The 16,918-nt window shown below is 51.9% G+C and overlaps 1 protein-coding gene across 2 annotated transcripts in view; it reads left to right on the top strand.

Moving 5' to 3' along the window:
• The first annotated feature begins 100 nt into the window (after window positions 1–100).
• FAM107A (family with sequence similarity 107 member A) overlaps window positions 101–16,918 on the top strand; it is a 29,340-nt gene continuing 12,522 nt past the window's right edge. Inside the window, exons 1-2 of one of the 2 annotated variants that reach the window (XM_010390173.4) lie at window positions 101–341; window positions 11,817–11,880. In XM_010390173.4, the coding sequence (XP_010388475.1) occupies window positions 318–341; window positions 11,817–11,880 (88 nt within the window). In that variant the 5' untranslated portion in view covers window positions 101–317. Of the gene's footprint in view, window positions 342–11,816; window positions 11,881–12,761; window positions 13,321–16,918 lie in introns of those variants that run through there. The other variant, XM_010390174.4, reaches the window with a different exon arrangement.

Genomic DNA, 16,918 nt, shown 5'->3' with positions numbered 1-16,918 from the left:
ACGGATCCCGGCTTAGAAACCGGGCATCCACAGCATGAAAGCTGCCTTTGTGCCCGGGCAGAGCCTGGGTGCGAGCCAGCCGTTAGGTGCATGAAGAAAATGAGTTCTCCACGTGCTGGAAGAAGGGAGGAAAAGCAAGCTTTCCCACCCGACCCCGCCACAGACGGGCTGGATTTCACGCACGTCTCCCCACAGCAGCCGCCGAGGGGCTGGGAGCAGCACGGCCGCCTGTCCCCCCTGGAGTAACGGGGCCGTGACCGCAGAGAGCCGGCCGGTCCCGCAGCCCGGAGAGTGGAGCACAGCCAACACATCCGACCATGGGGGCGTCTCACGGGAAAAAGGTACCGGGGCGGTTTTCCTCAGGGCTGTGGTGGCGGGATGTGATGGAGAGGGCTCCATCTGCTCACGTGGTGCTCGTCTCGCCCCGCGCGTGCTACGGCGGCTGATGGCAGCGAGGGATTAGAGGGAAGGGACCTGCTGCTCCTGGGAGTGGGTGCCACTCATCAGGGCCGGATTAAGTAATTCCATCTAATGGGCTCAGCATCGGGGCCTGCCGGGGCTTTCAGGACAGCAAGGAGGGGAACAGAGCATTGCAAGCATTGCATTAGGACAAAGTTTGGCTTTCTGGGGAGAAATGTCAGGTTTGTTCTGAGTGCATCCGGCAGCCTCTGGGATGTCTCCTGCAGATGCAGTGCAGAGCAAGCCCTGAGTATTTCTTGGCCTGAGAATTGGTGCCAGCTCCCTCCCAGGACAGGGAGGAGCTGGGCCAGGTCCCACAGCACCAACATGTATCTCCTCCAAATCCCCTGGGGAGAGCGGTCAAACAGCTCCAAATGGAAACAGTTTTGTGGAGTCAGTGCCCTGCAAGGGTGGCTAGAAATCGTTGTGCTGAGGATGTTGTTGCATGTCATTTTGCTTCCATGGCTGATTACATCAGTGCCTAGAGATGCATCATCACTGCTCAGTTGCGATGCCCTGATCTAGAATTAGGCTTCCACAGCTCATCTCCCGGCTCTACGAGAAACACACTTGTGCACCACACTAGGCCAGTAACTTCTACTGGAATGGGGACAGCAGTGACCCTTTGCCCCACCAGGGACCCTTCATGCTCAGCTGAGCATGACTGAGGCCTTCAGATGTATGGGCACCTCCAAACCAAGTGCCTTTCAGAATTTTGCAAACCTGCTGGACTTTCTTCCAAAACCAGAGCTAGACAATCTTGCAGGGCAAACATGTGAAAAAGCAACCCACTGGCCAGTGTGACCAACACCCAGAAGGAAAATCAGAGTTGAAGTGGGATTAGTAAACATTTATCTATTTTTCTGGACTTCTCACAAGTGCCAGCTACAGGAGGTACTGCTCCCAGCCAGCCCGGTGCTGCTCCAACACCCATCCCAGGTACCAGTGCCACGCTGGCTCCAGCACACACGGGAGCTGCAGTTGTTCCTGTGGCTCAGGGCTACAACACACCCAGGAGGAGCCATGCTCTGCCCACAGCTAATCCCCAGGCCCCTGCTCACGTGGCCGTGACCTTCAGGCCCCGGCGCATTTGTAGAGGCATTACTGGAAGCAGGGAAATAAGCTGGTTAGGTCAGGCTTGGCTCAGTGCCACCCAGTTAAGCCCTGCTGCATACAAAGCAGCCCATGCCAGCCTCCTGACCACCAGACCAGACTGCTTTTGGACAGCTTTCCCCACTGTTCCCTCTCTCTGAAACACCACGATCCCACCACAGCCCAGCACTGAATGGCCTGGCTTTGAAATCCTGCCGGGAGTTCAGGCTCTCCAGCTTCCTGGCTGCTCCTAAAAGCTGAGATAGTTTTACTTTCATGGGTACCAAAAGGTCAGAGATGTCACTCCCATTTCAGCCTCCCAAATGTTGCCTGGGTTGACAAAAGCCTGTGCCACTGCCCAGCTGGCACCAAGCAGGGATGTCTGACTGGCAGCTCCTGGGTCAGTGCTTTACCCTTAGGCTGATGCTGATGGGAGATGAAAACAAGACAGCTCTTTCTGCTGCGTTTCCAGGGGGGGCATGAACAGCAGGATCCTGCTCTCCTGAAGAGCAGGATGAGTCCAGGTGACAGGCAGGAAAGCTCCCCTTCCCCCAGCCCTTGCAGAACCAGCACAGCTCAGGGCACAGGGACCTGCCAGTCCTGAACCCATCTATCAGCAAAAGCCCAGAGAGCACCCACAGGGAGCACAGAGCAGGGCTCAGCACCACTCGCCAGCACTGCCTGCATTAGCAGTCTCAGCTGCACCTCTTTTAAGCTTAGTCCAGAACAGCACTCCAAGGGGATTACAGTAGTGGACTGTGGAGTGCAAGGCAATCCCCAGCTCCACAACAAAAGGGACCGGAAGGGCTGCCAGCATAGCTCCAAGGACATTTTTACTTTAAAAGGCTGCATCTCGTCCCAAAAAACCTGCTCTTGTATCACCAGTGTTCTGTGGGCCCAAGCCAACAGCAGGGCTCCAGCAAGATACAGACCCTTGCTGGGGTACCCTTCTCTTGAAGGGAAGGCAAGGACTTTGCCACAGGCTGGTTCATGGGTGCTGCAGAGTTGGTGCTGATTCTCTGATGAGCTGGTGATGATTCCCTGCTGATTCTTCTGCTCTGCAGGGGTTCGGCCCCACTGGTATGGCTGGCATCCCTCTAACCTCAGCAAACACCCTTCAAATAATCTGCAAGCACAGCCTCACCAGCAACAGATCCCCAGGATGCCAGGGCAGATGCTCCAGACCCTCTGGCAGTGGAAGAGGTTGTTCCCAGGAACCTGCACCTCTCCACTTCTTTTCTCCATGTTTTCCAAGGCAGAGTTTGCATGGTAGCTGTTTCCCTAGGGAAAGTTCTCTGTTCCCAAATTCCCAAGAGTGTCAGTTTACACTAATGTCAGATGAGCCTGGATTAGCCTTGCTGCTGAGCGGGGAGCTTTGCTCTGTGGCTGGTTTAGAACAACAAGAGGCAGCACGCCAGTGCCAGGGAGAGAGGCTCTGCTTGTTCAGGCAAACCACAGTACCTGGCTTCCCATGCTGAAAACAGGGCTTTGAGAACATCCTTTAAAACTCCTCCATCTGAGTGGGAGGGGACAAGCATTTCTGGGAGCTGCTGGTGGGATTTCCTCACAAGCACAACTTGCCCCACTAGTGAGGGATCCCCACAGTCCAGCCACAGAAATGTTTTAGCCTGTGCCACAGAAAGACAAAGAGGTCTGAAACGACCAGCCCCTTGTGACATCCCAAAGAAGATCCATGGTCCAGCAGCCCCTCTCATGTGGGAGGAAATATTACTCCAAGGCGGTGATCTGGGACACCTCTGCTCCATCATGCTCCACAGAGCAGCAGGCACAGTGGGATTTTCCTGGCTCTCTCTGACAAGTATTTCAGAAAGCTGGTAGCCAGTGTTCCTGCCAGCTCATTGAAAGCATCCCTGTGCCTGGGCAGCACAAGAGCCCTCTGAGGAACCCTGCCTGCTCTGACACTGCAGCCCCACCTGTCCCCCCCTCATCAGCCAAGGCTCCAGGGCTGCTCCACTGTCAGCAAGAGGGGCTGCAGGTGCCAAGGCCCCTGAGCAGAACAAGTCCCACTGACACTCACAGAATGCCAACAGCTGTTTGGTGGCACTGGCCCCGGGAGCGAATCCAAAAACCACATGGCAACCAGCAACCACAATGTTTCAGTGTCCTTGAGCACTGTGCTTCTTGGGGAGAAGGGTTTGCATGTGCTGCCTGCAACAAGCCTTGCTTGGAGAGGCAGGGATGAGAGCCACAGAGGCACACCAGTAAAGTCCCAAAGTGCCTCAAGAGTGGAGACATTAGTGATAAAAAGACCATTTCTGGGAAAAAATAACACACACCCAGAAAATAACAGCTCTGCATCACAAGACAGCAAGCATTTCTAAGTCCTCTCATCTGTCTGACATAGCACAGCCCAGACTAGGAGAGCTGGGCCAGAGTTAGTCCCAAAACTTCCACAGAAACCCTCTAAGGTGACTTTATCCTGCCTCTTGCCCTCCTCTTCTTCAAGCCTTTAGAGTCCCACAGGTGGTGACACATGGAGACTCTAAGTAGAGACACTGCTCTGGGCTTTTGTAGCTTTTAAAGTGAATAACATGCTGTAGCATCCCAGTCCTCAGAAGCCAAACTCAGCACAATGGGACTGCTCTAGCCCCTAGAACAAGATCACAGCTTTCTTTTTTACTTCTCCATCCCAAGCACCTAGACAGAACCAGTAAACCAGCTCCAACACCTAACATAACCCACTCTCTGCCTCCAAACAGGCTGACATTTTGGTCCTGAGAGAGCTCAAATGGGCTCAGTGAAACAGGGAACTGACTTGGACACAGCTAGCCCAGATTGAAACTCTGCCTTCATGCATGACAAGTGGTACAAGGGTTTGATCCATGGGTGAGGGTGCTGGGCAGGACACAGAGGAGTGTGCTGCCAGCCCCTCCTCCAGAGCAGAGGTTATCCAGCGCTGACCAATGCTGCCTGCAGCACCGGGGTTGCAAGGGAGTCACGGAGAGGGCTCAGACTGAAGGGAGGTGCACGATGTGCTTGTGGGAAGACCAAGAACAACAATACATGGGAAATGCTGCACCTGCTGGCTCTGGGATAGCTCAGCAGTCCTGAAATAAAAATGGATTAAAGTAATTAAAGGCTTCGCTGGTTCACTCTGCTCCTTGGGGTGCTTAAGTGGCATCTGCTGCCTCCTCCTGTACCCTGCATTAACAGGCATCCTTCACGTCTTCCTTCGCTGCCTTACCCATTTGCAGCCCACGGTGGTATTTGCAGCCTGGCAGGTGACATCTCATCCCAGATAAGAGCCACACCTCCTCCCTTTCGGCCCCTTCCTTTGGTGTCTCCTCCACACAGGACCCAGCTGGCACACGCTGCCCGCGGGGATCAGACCACCCCGCTCTGCTTTGACAGTCTGCTACCAGTCTGGGGCTGATGGAGCATTTCTGCCCTTGCCTTTCACAAACTCCACCTTTTCCAAGATAAGGACCAATTCAAGTGACCCTGAGCAGGTAAAGAGCCCAACAAGGCAGTGTCATAAGATCAAATTTCTGATGGCAGCCCTATCGTTGGCCCCTAACATATGGTCCCTAGTTGTGAAATGGAGCGATGATGCCACTGCAGCCTGGAAGCTCTAGAACAGCATGACACTGTGCCAGAAATAAACACTGTCCATATTAATCGTGTGGCATAAGCCTCACTTTTCGCAAAGCAACATTCTTCAAGGCACTTTAGAGCGTCTTAATGGTCTCTCTGCAGCATGACAACAATTCACTCCAAAGCTGTTGGAGCCTTTTTGTGCCAGTGACTGATGTTTCTCCTGTGCAATCAGCAGCATCCCCAGAAATAGTAGAGTAGTCTTTCATATCAGCAGTGTACCTCCAGTACAGGGCAAGAATAAGCTCCTGAGACAGGTAAAAAATGGTTTATCCATTATAGCAACAATTTAACTGCTGCTGACAACACTGAGGTGGGCGATACAGGTATTTCCAACAGTGAACAGGGCTACAATTTGACTTTGCCCTGGTATCCAGAGGTGGTGTGTGCTCTGCACTTTGCAAGGGACCAGACTAAAAAGCACTGAACTGTAAGCAAGGATTTCCTTAGGGACCAAGGGGGAACAGCAGGTCCATCGGTGTGTGCACTGCCCTGCTTTGTGCCAAGAGCCTCTTCATGCCCTTCTCAGTGGGATGTCAGGCTTCACAGTCAGCTTGAATGCTGACAAATGAGCCTTGTGCACCGCCTGCCGTGGAGCTGAGCCCTGACACTGATTGCTCTCATTAATCTGCAGGAAATTTTCTGCTGAAGTCTGGTGCGTCACATTCTACCTCCCCAGCCATGTGCCGGGAGCAGCCAGGGAGCGGCGTTTGCTCAGCCGTGGTGGGAAGTTCCACGGGGCTCCCGGCCCCAGGGCTGGCAGCTCCAGCAAGCTTCCATCCCCATGCCACTGCCTCCCTGCTTTGGCGTTTTTGTCCTTTTTTTCTTGACAGTCAGTGAAATGGGACTTGATTTGCCAGCTTTCACACCACAGGAGGGCTGTGCTTGCCTTCTGGGGCCACAGGGATTTGGGAGGGGGAATGGCATTGCTGATAAAGACAGGCAGGGGTCAGCACACCACTCATCTGTGTCAAATTGTGTTTTCTTTACGAATAAAATAACACCAAGCACTATTTGAAGCATTTACAATTTTCTACTCGACTAGGCAGCAAAGTGGCCACCTGGCTGGTGCTCCCAGAGACTGGCACAGGAGCTGAGGAGTGTCAGCCTGACCCTACAGCCAGACCAAGAGCCTGATCCCCTTCTGTAAGCCTACATTTACAAATTCCTGTGGTCAAAAAAATCCTCGAGGCTGCTGGCTGCTCTTGTGAGAGTAACCACATGCATCTGCCCTCAGCTCACTTCCACCCAAGAAAGGCTGCAGACTTGTAGAGGTCAAAAGACCAGTAATGAAATGTTACACCAATAACTTGATATTTCTTAGAGTCCTTTGCAATATGATAGTGAAATCAGCTATGGTTGTGGCCAGGGACCAGGAGTAATACAAGCTCAGCTTCGTTTGAAAACACAGCTCCCTCTAGGCAGGTGTGCATGCAGGGCTGGACACAGTGGTCCGAGCGGCCGGAGCACAGGACAGGGAGCAATGGGGCTGGGCTGAGGCATACGCTGGATGCTGTGGTGGTTCTGAGACCCCTTCCCATGACAAGGGCAGTGCAGTGGCAGCAGATTTCATTGCTGCTGGCCCAGGAATGCTGGGATGTGCCTGGACACCGACTCCTGGGTGCCTGCCAGTCCTGATTGCAAAACCTGCCAATGTAACAGTGTCCCATAATGAGCTGGGAGCACAGGAATGCGCACAGTCAAGCTCCCCGTCGAGGAGTAACCCTCCCAAACCCAGCATTGCTCTGCTTCTGCAAGAGAAAGGAACATGAAGTTTCTCGCAACAATCCTGAGAGTAGCTTCATCATCACCACCACCAGGAAGGCAGAGCCCAGTCTGCCAGCTCTGCAAGGAGCAGGGTGTTATACTGCCTTTCCTAGCCCTCAAGAAATTTTGGAAATTCATCCAAACTGCAGCACTTCCTTTGGCCAATGCCTTCAGGGCATTAGCAGCAGTATGAGACGTTGGGTTGTGCTGGTTTTCTCTGTGTTTCTTGTTACCAAGATCACGGTGTCATTCCAGCAAACATGTGCCCCAGCTTGCTGAATCAAATAAGCCTCAACACCTCACATGGCAGGACTTTGCAGCAAAACAATCGAGCTGACAGATTTTTGAGCATTGACATCACAGATGGGAAAAAGTCTTACTAATCCTCCAAAGTTCCTTCCAGTGGATGATTTCATTGATGTCTCTGGATCGGTCCCAGCTGCTGCAAATGAGCACAGATAGACCAAAATTCAGCAATAACACAGGAGATTTGGGCAACAGCTCAGATGGTATCTCTGCATCCAGGGGCATAAAGAGAGGTTTTCATACAGAGCACTGAGAAAAGCAAAAGGTATTTGGGGCTAATCAAAAGTAATGGTAGAATACAGTTTCGCTAACCTCTAAATCACATGTTTTGTGCCTTCATCACACACAGAAATGCTGGCTTCAATCTGCCAGCCATCAATGAGCCAAATGCTGGCTTCAATCTGTCAGCCATCAGTGACCCTTGTTCCAGGTCATGAGAATTCCTTTCGGAGCCTCTGGGTTCAGCACTAAGACTATTTTAATTAATGGATGTGTTCATTCATTAAACACCGATGTCAGCAGCTGCTACAGCACCTTAGGGACAAAGTACCTTTCTCTGAGTCCACCTACTTCTAAATGGGTTGAGCAACTTCTACCCTTGCTAATGGTGTCTCCCTCCCAAACCAGATCTGTGGGAGAGTTACATAAGCCTGAGTGGCATTTTGCCCACTATTATACCTCTTTATCACCCTGATTGCAGCAATTTCTTACCTAATTCATTAGCTCAGACTTTGGCTACAGTGCAACACAGATGCTCTGATGCTGCACCTTAATGGCACCTGTATTGGTGCCTGAACCTGCCTGAAGCCATTCTCATCACCCTTCCCATGGCTAGCAATCCAACCATGCTGATGGCTCTTTTGCCTGCTTTCATCAGAGCACAAACATAGTCCAAAATTACTGTCAGTTGTGATACAAGTAAACATTACAGCACCCACACGTGGGACAAATAACACCGATTAATGGTTTATACAAAGTGGCTGGCTTTAAGCTTTAAGCAGGAGCATTGCACTCCCCAGTGGGGAGCCAGGGACAAGGACAGTGGTTAGAGCTGGCGGTTCAAGGCAGCCCATGCCTGTGATACTGCCTCCAGACATTTCCTGCAGAAGCTCTTTGCTGTGCATCCGTGTCAAGGCCAGGCACAGTCCTACAGGCACATAGTGATGCCCAGGATCTTTGGGAGTAACACAGAATAGTACACACAAGGCATGGAACTACTTACTGTTTACACTTTGTGTTGTTTTGTGGGATTTAACCCACTTAATCACCAGGCTAATTCCAGCTGAAGCAGTGGGTGTCCTCACTGACATGGTCAAAGCAGGATGGGGATCCCAGGCAAGAGGAGCTTGCCCGCAGGTTGGAAGTGGCACCTGCTCCCATCAGCAATGTCTCCAGGACTGTTTCTGCTCAGCTGCAGAGGGGCACGGTGTTACTATCTGATACTAGATTTTATTACTACTTCTCTTCTTACTCCTGGCAAGATGCAGTCACACTGCACACAGAAGTGATTTTCACATGGAAATAGAAGGTTTTGGGAAATAGGCATTTGCTGCCCATTTACTGCAACACAAACTCCCCATCCAAGCCCTCGCTGTGACAAATTAAGCCCTCTGACTCCTATAGTTCCTGCCCCCTGCCCATCTGGCTGGTGACAGAGTGTTATAACCTGCTTTGTCCCATAGGGAGCAAGCGAAAGTCTCCATCACCTGGGCAATCATTAACTGCCCCTGTGAGCCAGGGAGGTGCGAGGAGAAGCCGTCCTGCTCTGCAAATACACTAATGGCTCAAGTGGAGATTAGCAGGATTGTGTTACCAACCTGCACCAAGAGGTGACATGGTACCAGGGACCCAGCATGGTCTGACCAGCCTACACATCCCCTGCCTTTGGCTTTGCCACTGCCAAGGTCACCACCACAGTGCAACCAGCATGACTTCTGAGGCTGTACTGGGATTGCATGGAGTTTGTGCTGGGAGCTAGTGTCGCGGGGTGAGAGGGAAGGCTGCGCTGCACAGCCAGTCCCTACCACCACAAGCACCACCTCAGCCCACATCAAGCATTAACCCAGCAGAGCAAATGTTTAACCAGCCTCCAGGACCTCCCTGCAGCAGGAGGTGAAACACCGTCTGCCTTCAAGTCCAGCCCCAGGTGACTTCATCAGAGCAAAGTTTTGCCTGTGGACTAGGAGCCAGACATGACTGGCAGTGATGCTGCAGTCCCAGCCCCGTGCTGAGAGTGGAGATTAATAAAGATCCAGGAAGGCAGACCAGGCAGAGCTGTCTGCTCTGTCACTCACAGCTGTACCTGGGCTCCTCGGTGGGCAGACAGCGTTATCCCATTGTCACTGCATTCGCATCGGTGGGTGGCATTGCACATCCAGGGAGAGCCAGTTTTGGTGTTGGGAACTCACTTGACACGTCTGCGGCTTTTTAATACACAGGAGACATGTTGACACAAGAAAGCTCCTGGTGCCACAGCACAGAGATGACAGCCAGCAGCCAACATCGCTAGCACAGTAACTCAGCAGCTAAAAGTCCATCTAATTGAACAGCCCTGGTAACAAGAACCCAGCTGTGGGCTTCTCCAGAACAACTTTCCTGTTCCTAGTACTCATTAATAACCATACAGCCACCCATAAGTGACACTCCAGGTGCACATTCAGTACAGCATTATTTTCTCTTTATGTGCACATTGAATGAGAAAACCATGTCATTCCCCCATCACAGCAGAGCCCAAGTCCCAAGGGATGAGCCCTCAAGTACCAGAGCTGTTCCAGAGCTATCCCAGAGCCATGACAGAACTGCCTGGGTCTTCTGCCAGCTCCTGACTCAGGGACAGCCTGGGCTCGCTCCTCTGGGGTGATACCCCCAAAGAAGACCCCTCCTGCAAACTCCTGCAACATTCACAGCAACACGGGGCCATACCACGTACATGAGATGCAATGGGTGATGCTGGAATGAGCTCCCCATGTCACCTTCTCCTAGGACATGAAGCCACTTCCGAAGACACAGGGGGGCAGCTGGTGAATGACGCAACTCCTTGTCTGCAGGAGCCACTCCAAATAAACCTCACCCAGCAATCAACCACCCTCACAAAGTAACCTTCAGGGAACTACAGGGGCAAAACAAAGGCTTTTTGTTAATCTCAAAGACACAGGAGCACGGGGGGTAGATTGCTTACTAATTTAGATATCAAAGAGAACTGTTCTGCAAGGAGCTCCCAGAAAAAGAGCTTTGCTGTGAAAAGTCTCTTGGTTCAGGATAGCACCCCACAAACCCACTTCATCCTTCTCTCTGCAGGAGAGCAGCCCAGATGTGCAGCTTGTCAAGCACCAGGGTGCATCAGAAATATATCCAGAAAATTTAGCTGGCCTTTTTCTGATTTGTTTTACTCAGTCAAAAGCAGGTGTTGATGGATCACAGCCCTTTTCTGTTCCCACATCCATCAGCCATAACCACACTTACCTGGGAGCTCAAAACAGGTTTAGATCGATGCTCTTTTCCCCCTTTGACACTTCTCCAGTGAACTCACAGACCTGAAACTTGTTCAAAGATGACCCAAGAGGAGTAGCACAGATGTGCATCCATTTCCTTTTCCAATCAAAGTGAGCCAAATGGTATTTTTGGAGTGTGCAATGAGCAGCCAGGCCATGGGACAATGCATGATGTGAGGGGAGTCTGCTGGGCCACAAAAAGCCTGTGGGGCACGCATGGGCTGTGAGGTCACAGCTTTAGCAGAAAAACTGCACAACCTCCCTACTTGAAGGCCTCTCCTTTGCCACAGCCTTGGTTTAGGTGCAAAAGCTGTGTGGGGTCTTCCAAACCCTGCCTGTGAGTAATCCATGGCTGGACAGGTTGGGCTGACCACGCTCGCAAGTACACGGATACACACCATACACACTGGAATGAGAACCAGGCTGCCTCTCCTCTCCTCTCCTCTCCTCTCCTCTCCTCTCCTCTCCTCTCCTCTCCTCTCCTCTCCTCTCCTCTCCTCTCCTCTCCTCTCCTCTCCTCTCCTCTCCTCTCCTCTCCTCTCCTCTCCTCTCCCTCCTCTCCTCCTCCTCTCCTCTCCTCTCCTCTCCTCTCCTCTCCTCTCCTCTCCTCTCCTCTCCTCTCCTCTCCTCTCCTCTCCTCTCCTCTCCTCTCCTCTCCTCTCCTCTCCTCTCCTCTCCTCTCCTCTCCTCTCCTCTCCTCTCCTCTCCTCTCCTCTCCTCTCCTCTCCTCTCCTCTCCTCTCCTCTCCTCTCCTCTCCTCTCCTCTCCTCTCCCTCTCCTCTCCTCTCCTCTCCTCTCCTCTCCTCTCCTCTCCTCTCCTCTCCTCTCCTCTCCTCTCCTCTCCTCTCCTCTCCTCTCCTCTCCTCTCCTCTCCTCTCCTCTCCTCTCCTCTCCTCTCCTCTCCTCTCCATCTGAGGCCCCATGTCAATTAAACTGAACAGCTCCTGGTGAGGAGGTTAAAAATAATATTTTTTTTTTTTTAGTTTCTTGTAGCAAAGGACCAGCAACTTCTCCTGTGTTTCAACTCCTGTAATAGAGCAATACCTGTACAGTCTTTTCCCATTTGTCTCTTCTCTTTTCTTCTAGAAAGAATATTCCCTTCAGTCCAAGGGTCTGAGTAGAAGCAAGAAGCCAGGGAGTGGCAGTTCAGGTGAGTGCCAGCAGCCCATGCTGACCCTCAAAGAGGTTTGGAGGCGAACTGGGAGGGACTGGGGCTTCTCACACCTGGTGCTGCTGAGCCCTTGGCTGGGAAACATGGCTGGGATGGGGGAAAATCTTGGGATGTAGAGAGGTGCAAACTGTGGAAAGGTGAAAATAAGTGAAAGAGTGCCCCTGTGCCCATGAGAACCTGGCTTCTTTCTACAGTCCTTCACAGGGCCAGGAGGGTAAGGCCAGGACATGGTCTGGACCGTGCACCCTTGGGTGCTGCAGAGTGTGATGGTCACTGGGCACACCAGTGGTGCCCCCCAGTTTTCCCTAGCCCCTTCCTCTGGGTGGAAACGGTTTTGCTTCATCCCTGACCCTCCTGGGACTGGGACACTGAGCATCTGCAGGCTGGTACTGGGCAACCTGGGCAGAACTGGACCATAGAACCCACTGAAGAGCCTAAAGGAGTTGCTGGAGTGGTTTAACCCCTTCTTCTCCCCCACCTTTGCAGCCTTTGGTTTCCCAGGCTGTGACAATTCAGGGACAGCCAACATGGTACCTTCCAGCCAGAGTGATGATGGGGACAAGAAGCCCAGCACAGGCAGGGGCTGCAGCTCAGCAGTAGAAGACCTGGGGCAACGATGCTGTGGCATCACACAAGCTCTGATGCCACCAGGACACCCACGGCCCCGTGTAGGGGCTGCTTCTCCCTCTCGCAGCCCTTACCCCTGGGGTGCAGCAGCTGCTCCCCCTGGGCCGTGCAGCAGTTGGTGGATGACAGGGTGTTGCAACATGCCAGGGAATAATCACGATAGCTCGAGCGGTTGCCCTGGTGCCGGCTTGGCTGTTGCAGTGGTTGCTAAAGAGAGTGGGCGTGCGGCTTCCTCTGGGGCGATCTGATTTCTCCAGGAGCGTGGTTAAGGCACGGTGAGGAGAAATCGTCCTCCGTGGAGCAGGGACACAACCTCTCCACCAGCAGCAGTGGCTGTGTCGAGCAGGCAGCTCGGGTGCCTGGGCATGCACAGAGCTGTTTGCTCTGGGGAGAAAAAGCGATTAGCTTGTTCATCTATCCTGGGAAAACATCATCTGGCAATAGAGAGCAAAGGGAAGTTTTCGGTGCAGCAGAAGGACATTTGGGACCAGCACTGAAGAGCGAGCAAGGCCACCGGCTGCTGCCAGCTGAGCTCCAGCCCTCAGTGAGGTCCTTGTGGGGTGGCAGGAGCAGCAAGGACGGAGCCCCGGTGCAGCAGCCACCTCCACGTGACCTCCCGTCCCTGCTGCCACTGCACCGACCTGGCAGGAGCTCCGGGGGACCGGCCAAAAGTCACCTCAGCGCGAGTGCAGCCAGGCAGCAGCGGCAGCCGCAGCCCCCAGAGCCCCATGTCGTGGGGCACAGGGCAGCACCTGCCCCCCGGGCTTCCCAGGGCCTCGCTGCGGAAATCAGGTAAGCCCAGGGCCCCCAGACTGCCCCGGGGGATCCGCGCTTCTCTGGTGCTCCCTTCTGCGGGGACGGGCTGCTGATCCCGTGGCATTGCGCTGCACTGCATATACAGGTGACTTGGGACCCGGTTTTAATTTTTTTGAGATATCATGGTACTTTAATGCTTCAGTAACTGGTTGAGAAGCTGCCCTTCTGCTTCTGCCTTTCCATATCCCACAAGAAATTCCCTTAGAATACCCATCCTGCAATTCAAACCTTCTTCTTGGAGAGGCACTGGGCTGGATAGGGGGCTAATGCAGTCCCTACAAATCAACATGGGCGGATATTTTCTGTATTTAGCAAAATACCTTTGAACTAACATTAAGCATTCATTACTGATTGATGTGCATCTCTGTCATTGGCAGGCAAATGCGCAGAGCAAATATTTGGTGAGATATTAAAACTAAGTTTATGACTGTCAAGAAGGACTGCTAGGCATCTGCCACTGTCTAACAAAACTAAACCAGTGCTCCACATGCTGCTTGTAAAAGGCATGGGATGTCTTGGTGATTGCTAACAGACTAAGATCCCAGCCTTGCTATCCTTGCTTATCACAGTCCAAGGTAATTAAATGAAATGATTAACCAGCACACCCAGTCCTGCCTGCCAGCAGAGAGGCACTTGCTGCTGCCTGACGGTACAAGCATTTCCAACTGGTAACTTCTACATCCCAGACAGCTCAGCAAGCCTCAAACCTGGTGGGATTTTTCTCTTCTAAATCCACGTGCATGAACGCAAAGTTCAGTGGGTGACCATGGTGACATCCAGAGTCCTTTACCTTTGGGGTGATGGCAGGTGGTGACACATGAGCAGCCCAGGCTGAGTCCGGCACCTGCTCTGTGCTCCCTTAGGCGGGTGCAGTGCTGGTGCAAATGGGGGACCCAGCCCTGGGGGCTGCGGTGCTGGTACAGGACTCAGGAAGGGTAAGCAGGACTGGAGACACTGGACAAACTAGGGAGACTGGCTATACTAGTGAGAGAACACTGGCTGTACTGGAGGGGAGCACTGGCTGTACAGGTGAGCAGCCCCATCGCCAGCATGTGCTCAGCAGGGACACAGAGGTAGGAACAGCGGTGACACGTGGCAGCAGTGCTGGGAGCTGCAGGGATGTGTCCCCCAGCCCGGTTTTACATTTCCATTAGGGTTTTCTCTGCCTTTCTGACCTTATGACCCCGTGCGGTTTATTTCCGACCGTCAGGGCTGAGTGAAGGGGAGGGGACCTGGGGTGTGAGCGCCTGCTGCCCTGAGGCAGCCACTTGATAGCCGGGAACTGCTTTCCACAGCAGCCACATCAAGTTACACTCACCCTATTGCATTATAAATACCAGAATTAGCCTTGCTTAATTATTTAAAACTATAGATTAAAAGCAGACAAAGGCTCTTTGACTCCTTCCCAGAGCACACATATCATTTATCAGAGGTACGGTCGCCTGGTGACAAGCATGGGGGAGCATGCCAGGTCCATCGGTATGAAGTGCTCCCGAGCTGCTGTCACAGCTGGAACTAGAGGAGAGGAAAATCACAGTGAGGATGGGAGCTGGTGCCATCTCACCCAGGGAGGGTAATGTTTAGCATCTGCCAATCTTTGGGCTCACATTATTATTATTATTATTATTATTTATTATTATTATCATTATTATTATCATTATTAACATCATCATCATCCATCACCAGGGCAGTAAGCCACAGCAGTCATTAGGCTAATGTGAATTACAGGTATTTTGTTCCAGGTTGTTGTAACAGCAACACACGGATTTCTGGGGTGATAAGGCACATTTTGTGGGCTCAGCTGTGGGGACTCGCCCACCAAAGGGCATCCAGGCACTGCGAGCCTCCCCATCCAGCAGCACCCACATCTGACTCACTGAAGTTGACACCTGGGTGCCTCCCTCTGCCCTGAACCCACCAACCGTGCAGAAAGGGGCTTCCTAAAGCAAGTGCCTGACTTTGAGGTCAAACCTCTTGTCCTCCTGGCAGCTGATCCTCTGCAGTGCGGGTGCACACCTGAAAGCTGCTGTCTTCAGACAGAGCTTTGGGGCTTTCAGAGATTGATATGCAATTCTTTCCCATTTTGCCGACCCCAGCTATTCTGTATTTCTAAAATACAGTTAATTAACACTAGAAAAATCATGCAAATTGGCAAGTGCCATCAATTGAAGAATCCAAAACCAAAGACAAACTTCCAGCTTCATTCTTTGTAGGACTTAATACACAGCGTGACCTTTTCTGCCATTACTCTCTCACAAGAAAAGCTGTAGAGCCAAACGCCAGCTCCACTTCAGACACTGGAAATGCATTGACAAAGAGTTCATGCTCTAAAATGAAAAAAAATTAATTTCTGGTTAACAGGGAGAAGCATGCAAGTGCTTAAAAGTAAGAGGCCAGTTTAAAGAGCCCACACACCTCCACCTGCATGTGCAAACTCTTTCAAGAAGTGAGGACAGGCCCTGCTCCTCTCAGCCTTCCCAAGAGGGGTGTGAGGTACAGTCCTCCCACCCTGAAGAAAGGAGGGCTCCCCAGGGACCGGATGTTATTGGGGTCTGTAGCCCAGAAGAGGGATGGTTTCCCCCCATAATTGCAGTTAAAAGTGTCAGAAACTCGCATTGCCTCCCAGGCTGAGCTTACTTGTATAAATAGTTTTAAACTCGCTCTGCTGGCCTACGCTATTGTTTTGGTTTTGCAGCTGCCTGACTTGCAGGACGTGTATGACCAGCTGCTGTCAGCAGCCCTTCATTGATCTCCTGGTTCTTTAAAAAAGACGCATTCATGAATAAATCCCAGGCATCCAGAAAACCAGAGGTTCTTCCCTGTAACCAGAGTTTTAAGTGATCATTTCTGCTCAGGAAGTGGTCTTTTGGGTCAGTGGTTTTACAAACCCAGATCCAGGCCTCTGACCCTGGATAGCCTGAGGTTTTTGCCCAGTCTTACCCCTTCTACCAAGTAACAGGGTCTCACAGGATTACAGACAGCAATGTCCTCTGAGTATAGATCCCATTCCCAAAATAATGCCTTCTGACTGTTTTTACATGGGTGGCATTTCACAAAAGCCCGTTACCTGCCCAGAAATGGATGCCAATACAATATTATTTTAAAAAGCAGTTTGGTCATCATCTGGCCCTATTGACAAAACTCTTCTGAGATGCTCTAGTTAGAAAATCAGTTCTCAAATGACACAGACAGCAGAAATAAAGCACTGTGAACTACATTTGCTTTCTAGATTTCAGCTAAAGTTGAGCACTGACCTGTGCTGCAGAAGGCAGCATTGACAGCTTTGCAGTTTAAGGATGCAGGTGGCATGGAAAAGGGCTGAGGGACGTGCAGGGTTAAAACGAGATGTTAGAGCAGGCAGGATGTCAAGGAGACCTTGGCAAAACACAAGTCGGGCATTTCACATAAAACCTGCAAAAAGCAGCTGCTGTCCTGCTGCACCCTCCATTCTCCTGTGCAGGTGCAAGTTGACAGGTGCTGGGCAGGACCCCAGACTTCCACTCTACAGCTTTTTAAACCCAACAGCTATGGATTAACTTCATTTCCAACCTGTTTAGTTTTTCCCCTTGTAAAG

Source organism: Corvus cornix, chromosome 12 (assembly GCF_000738735.6).
Source record: "Corvus cornix cornix isolate S_Up_H32 chromosome 12, ASM73873v5, whole genome shotgun sequence".
Lineage (NCBI taxonomy): Eukaryota > Metazoa > Chordata > Aves > Passeriformes > Corvidae > Corvus > Corvus cornix.
This window is presented reverse-complemented; position numbering and strand designations above follow the sequence as displayed.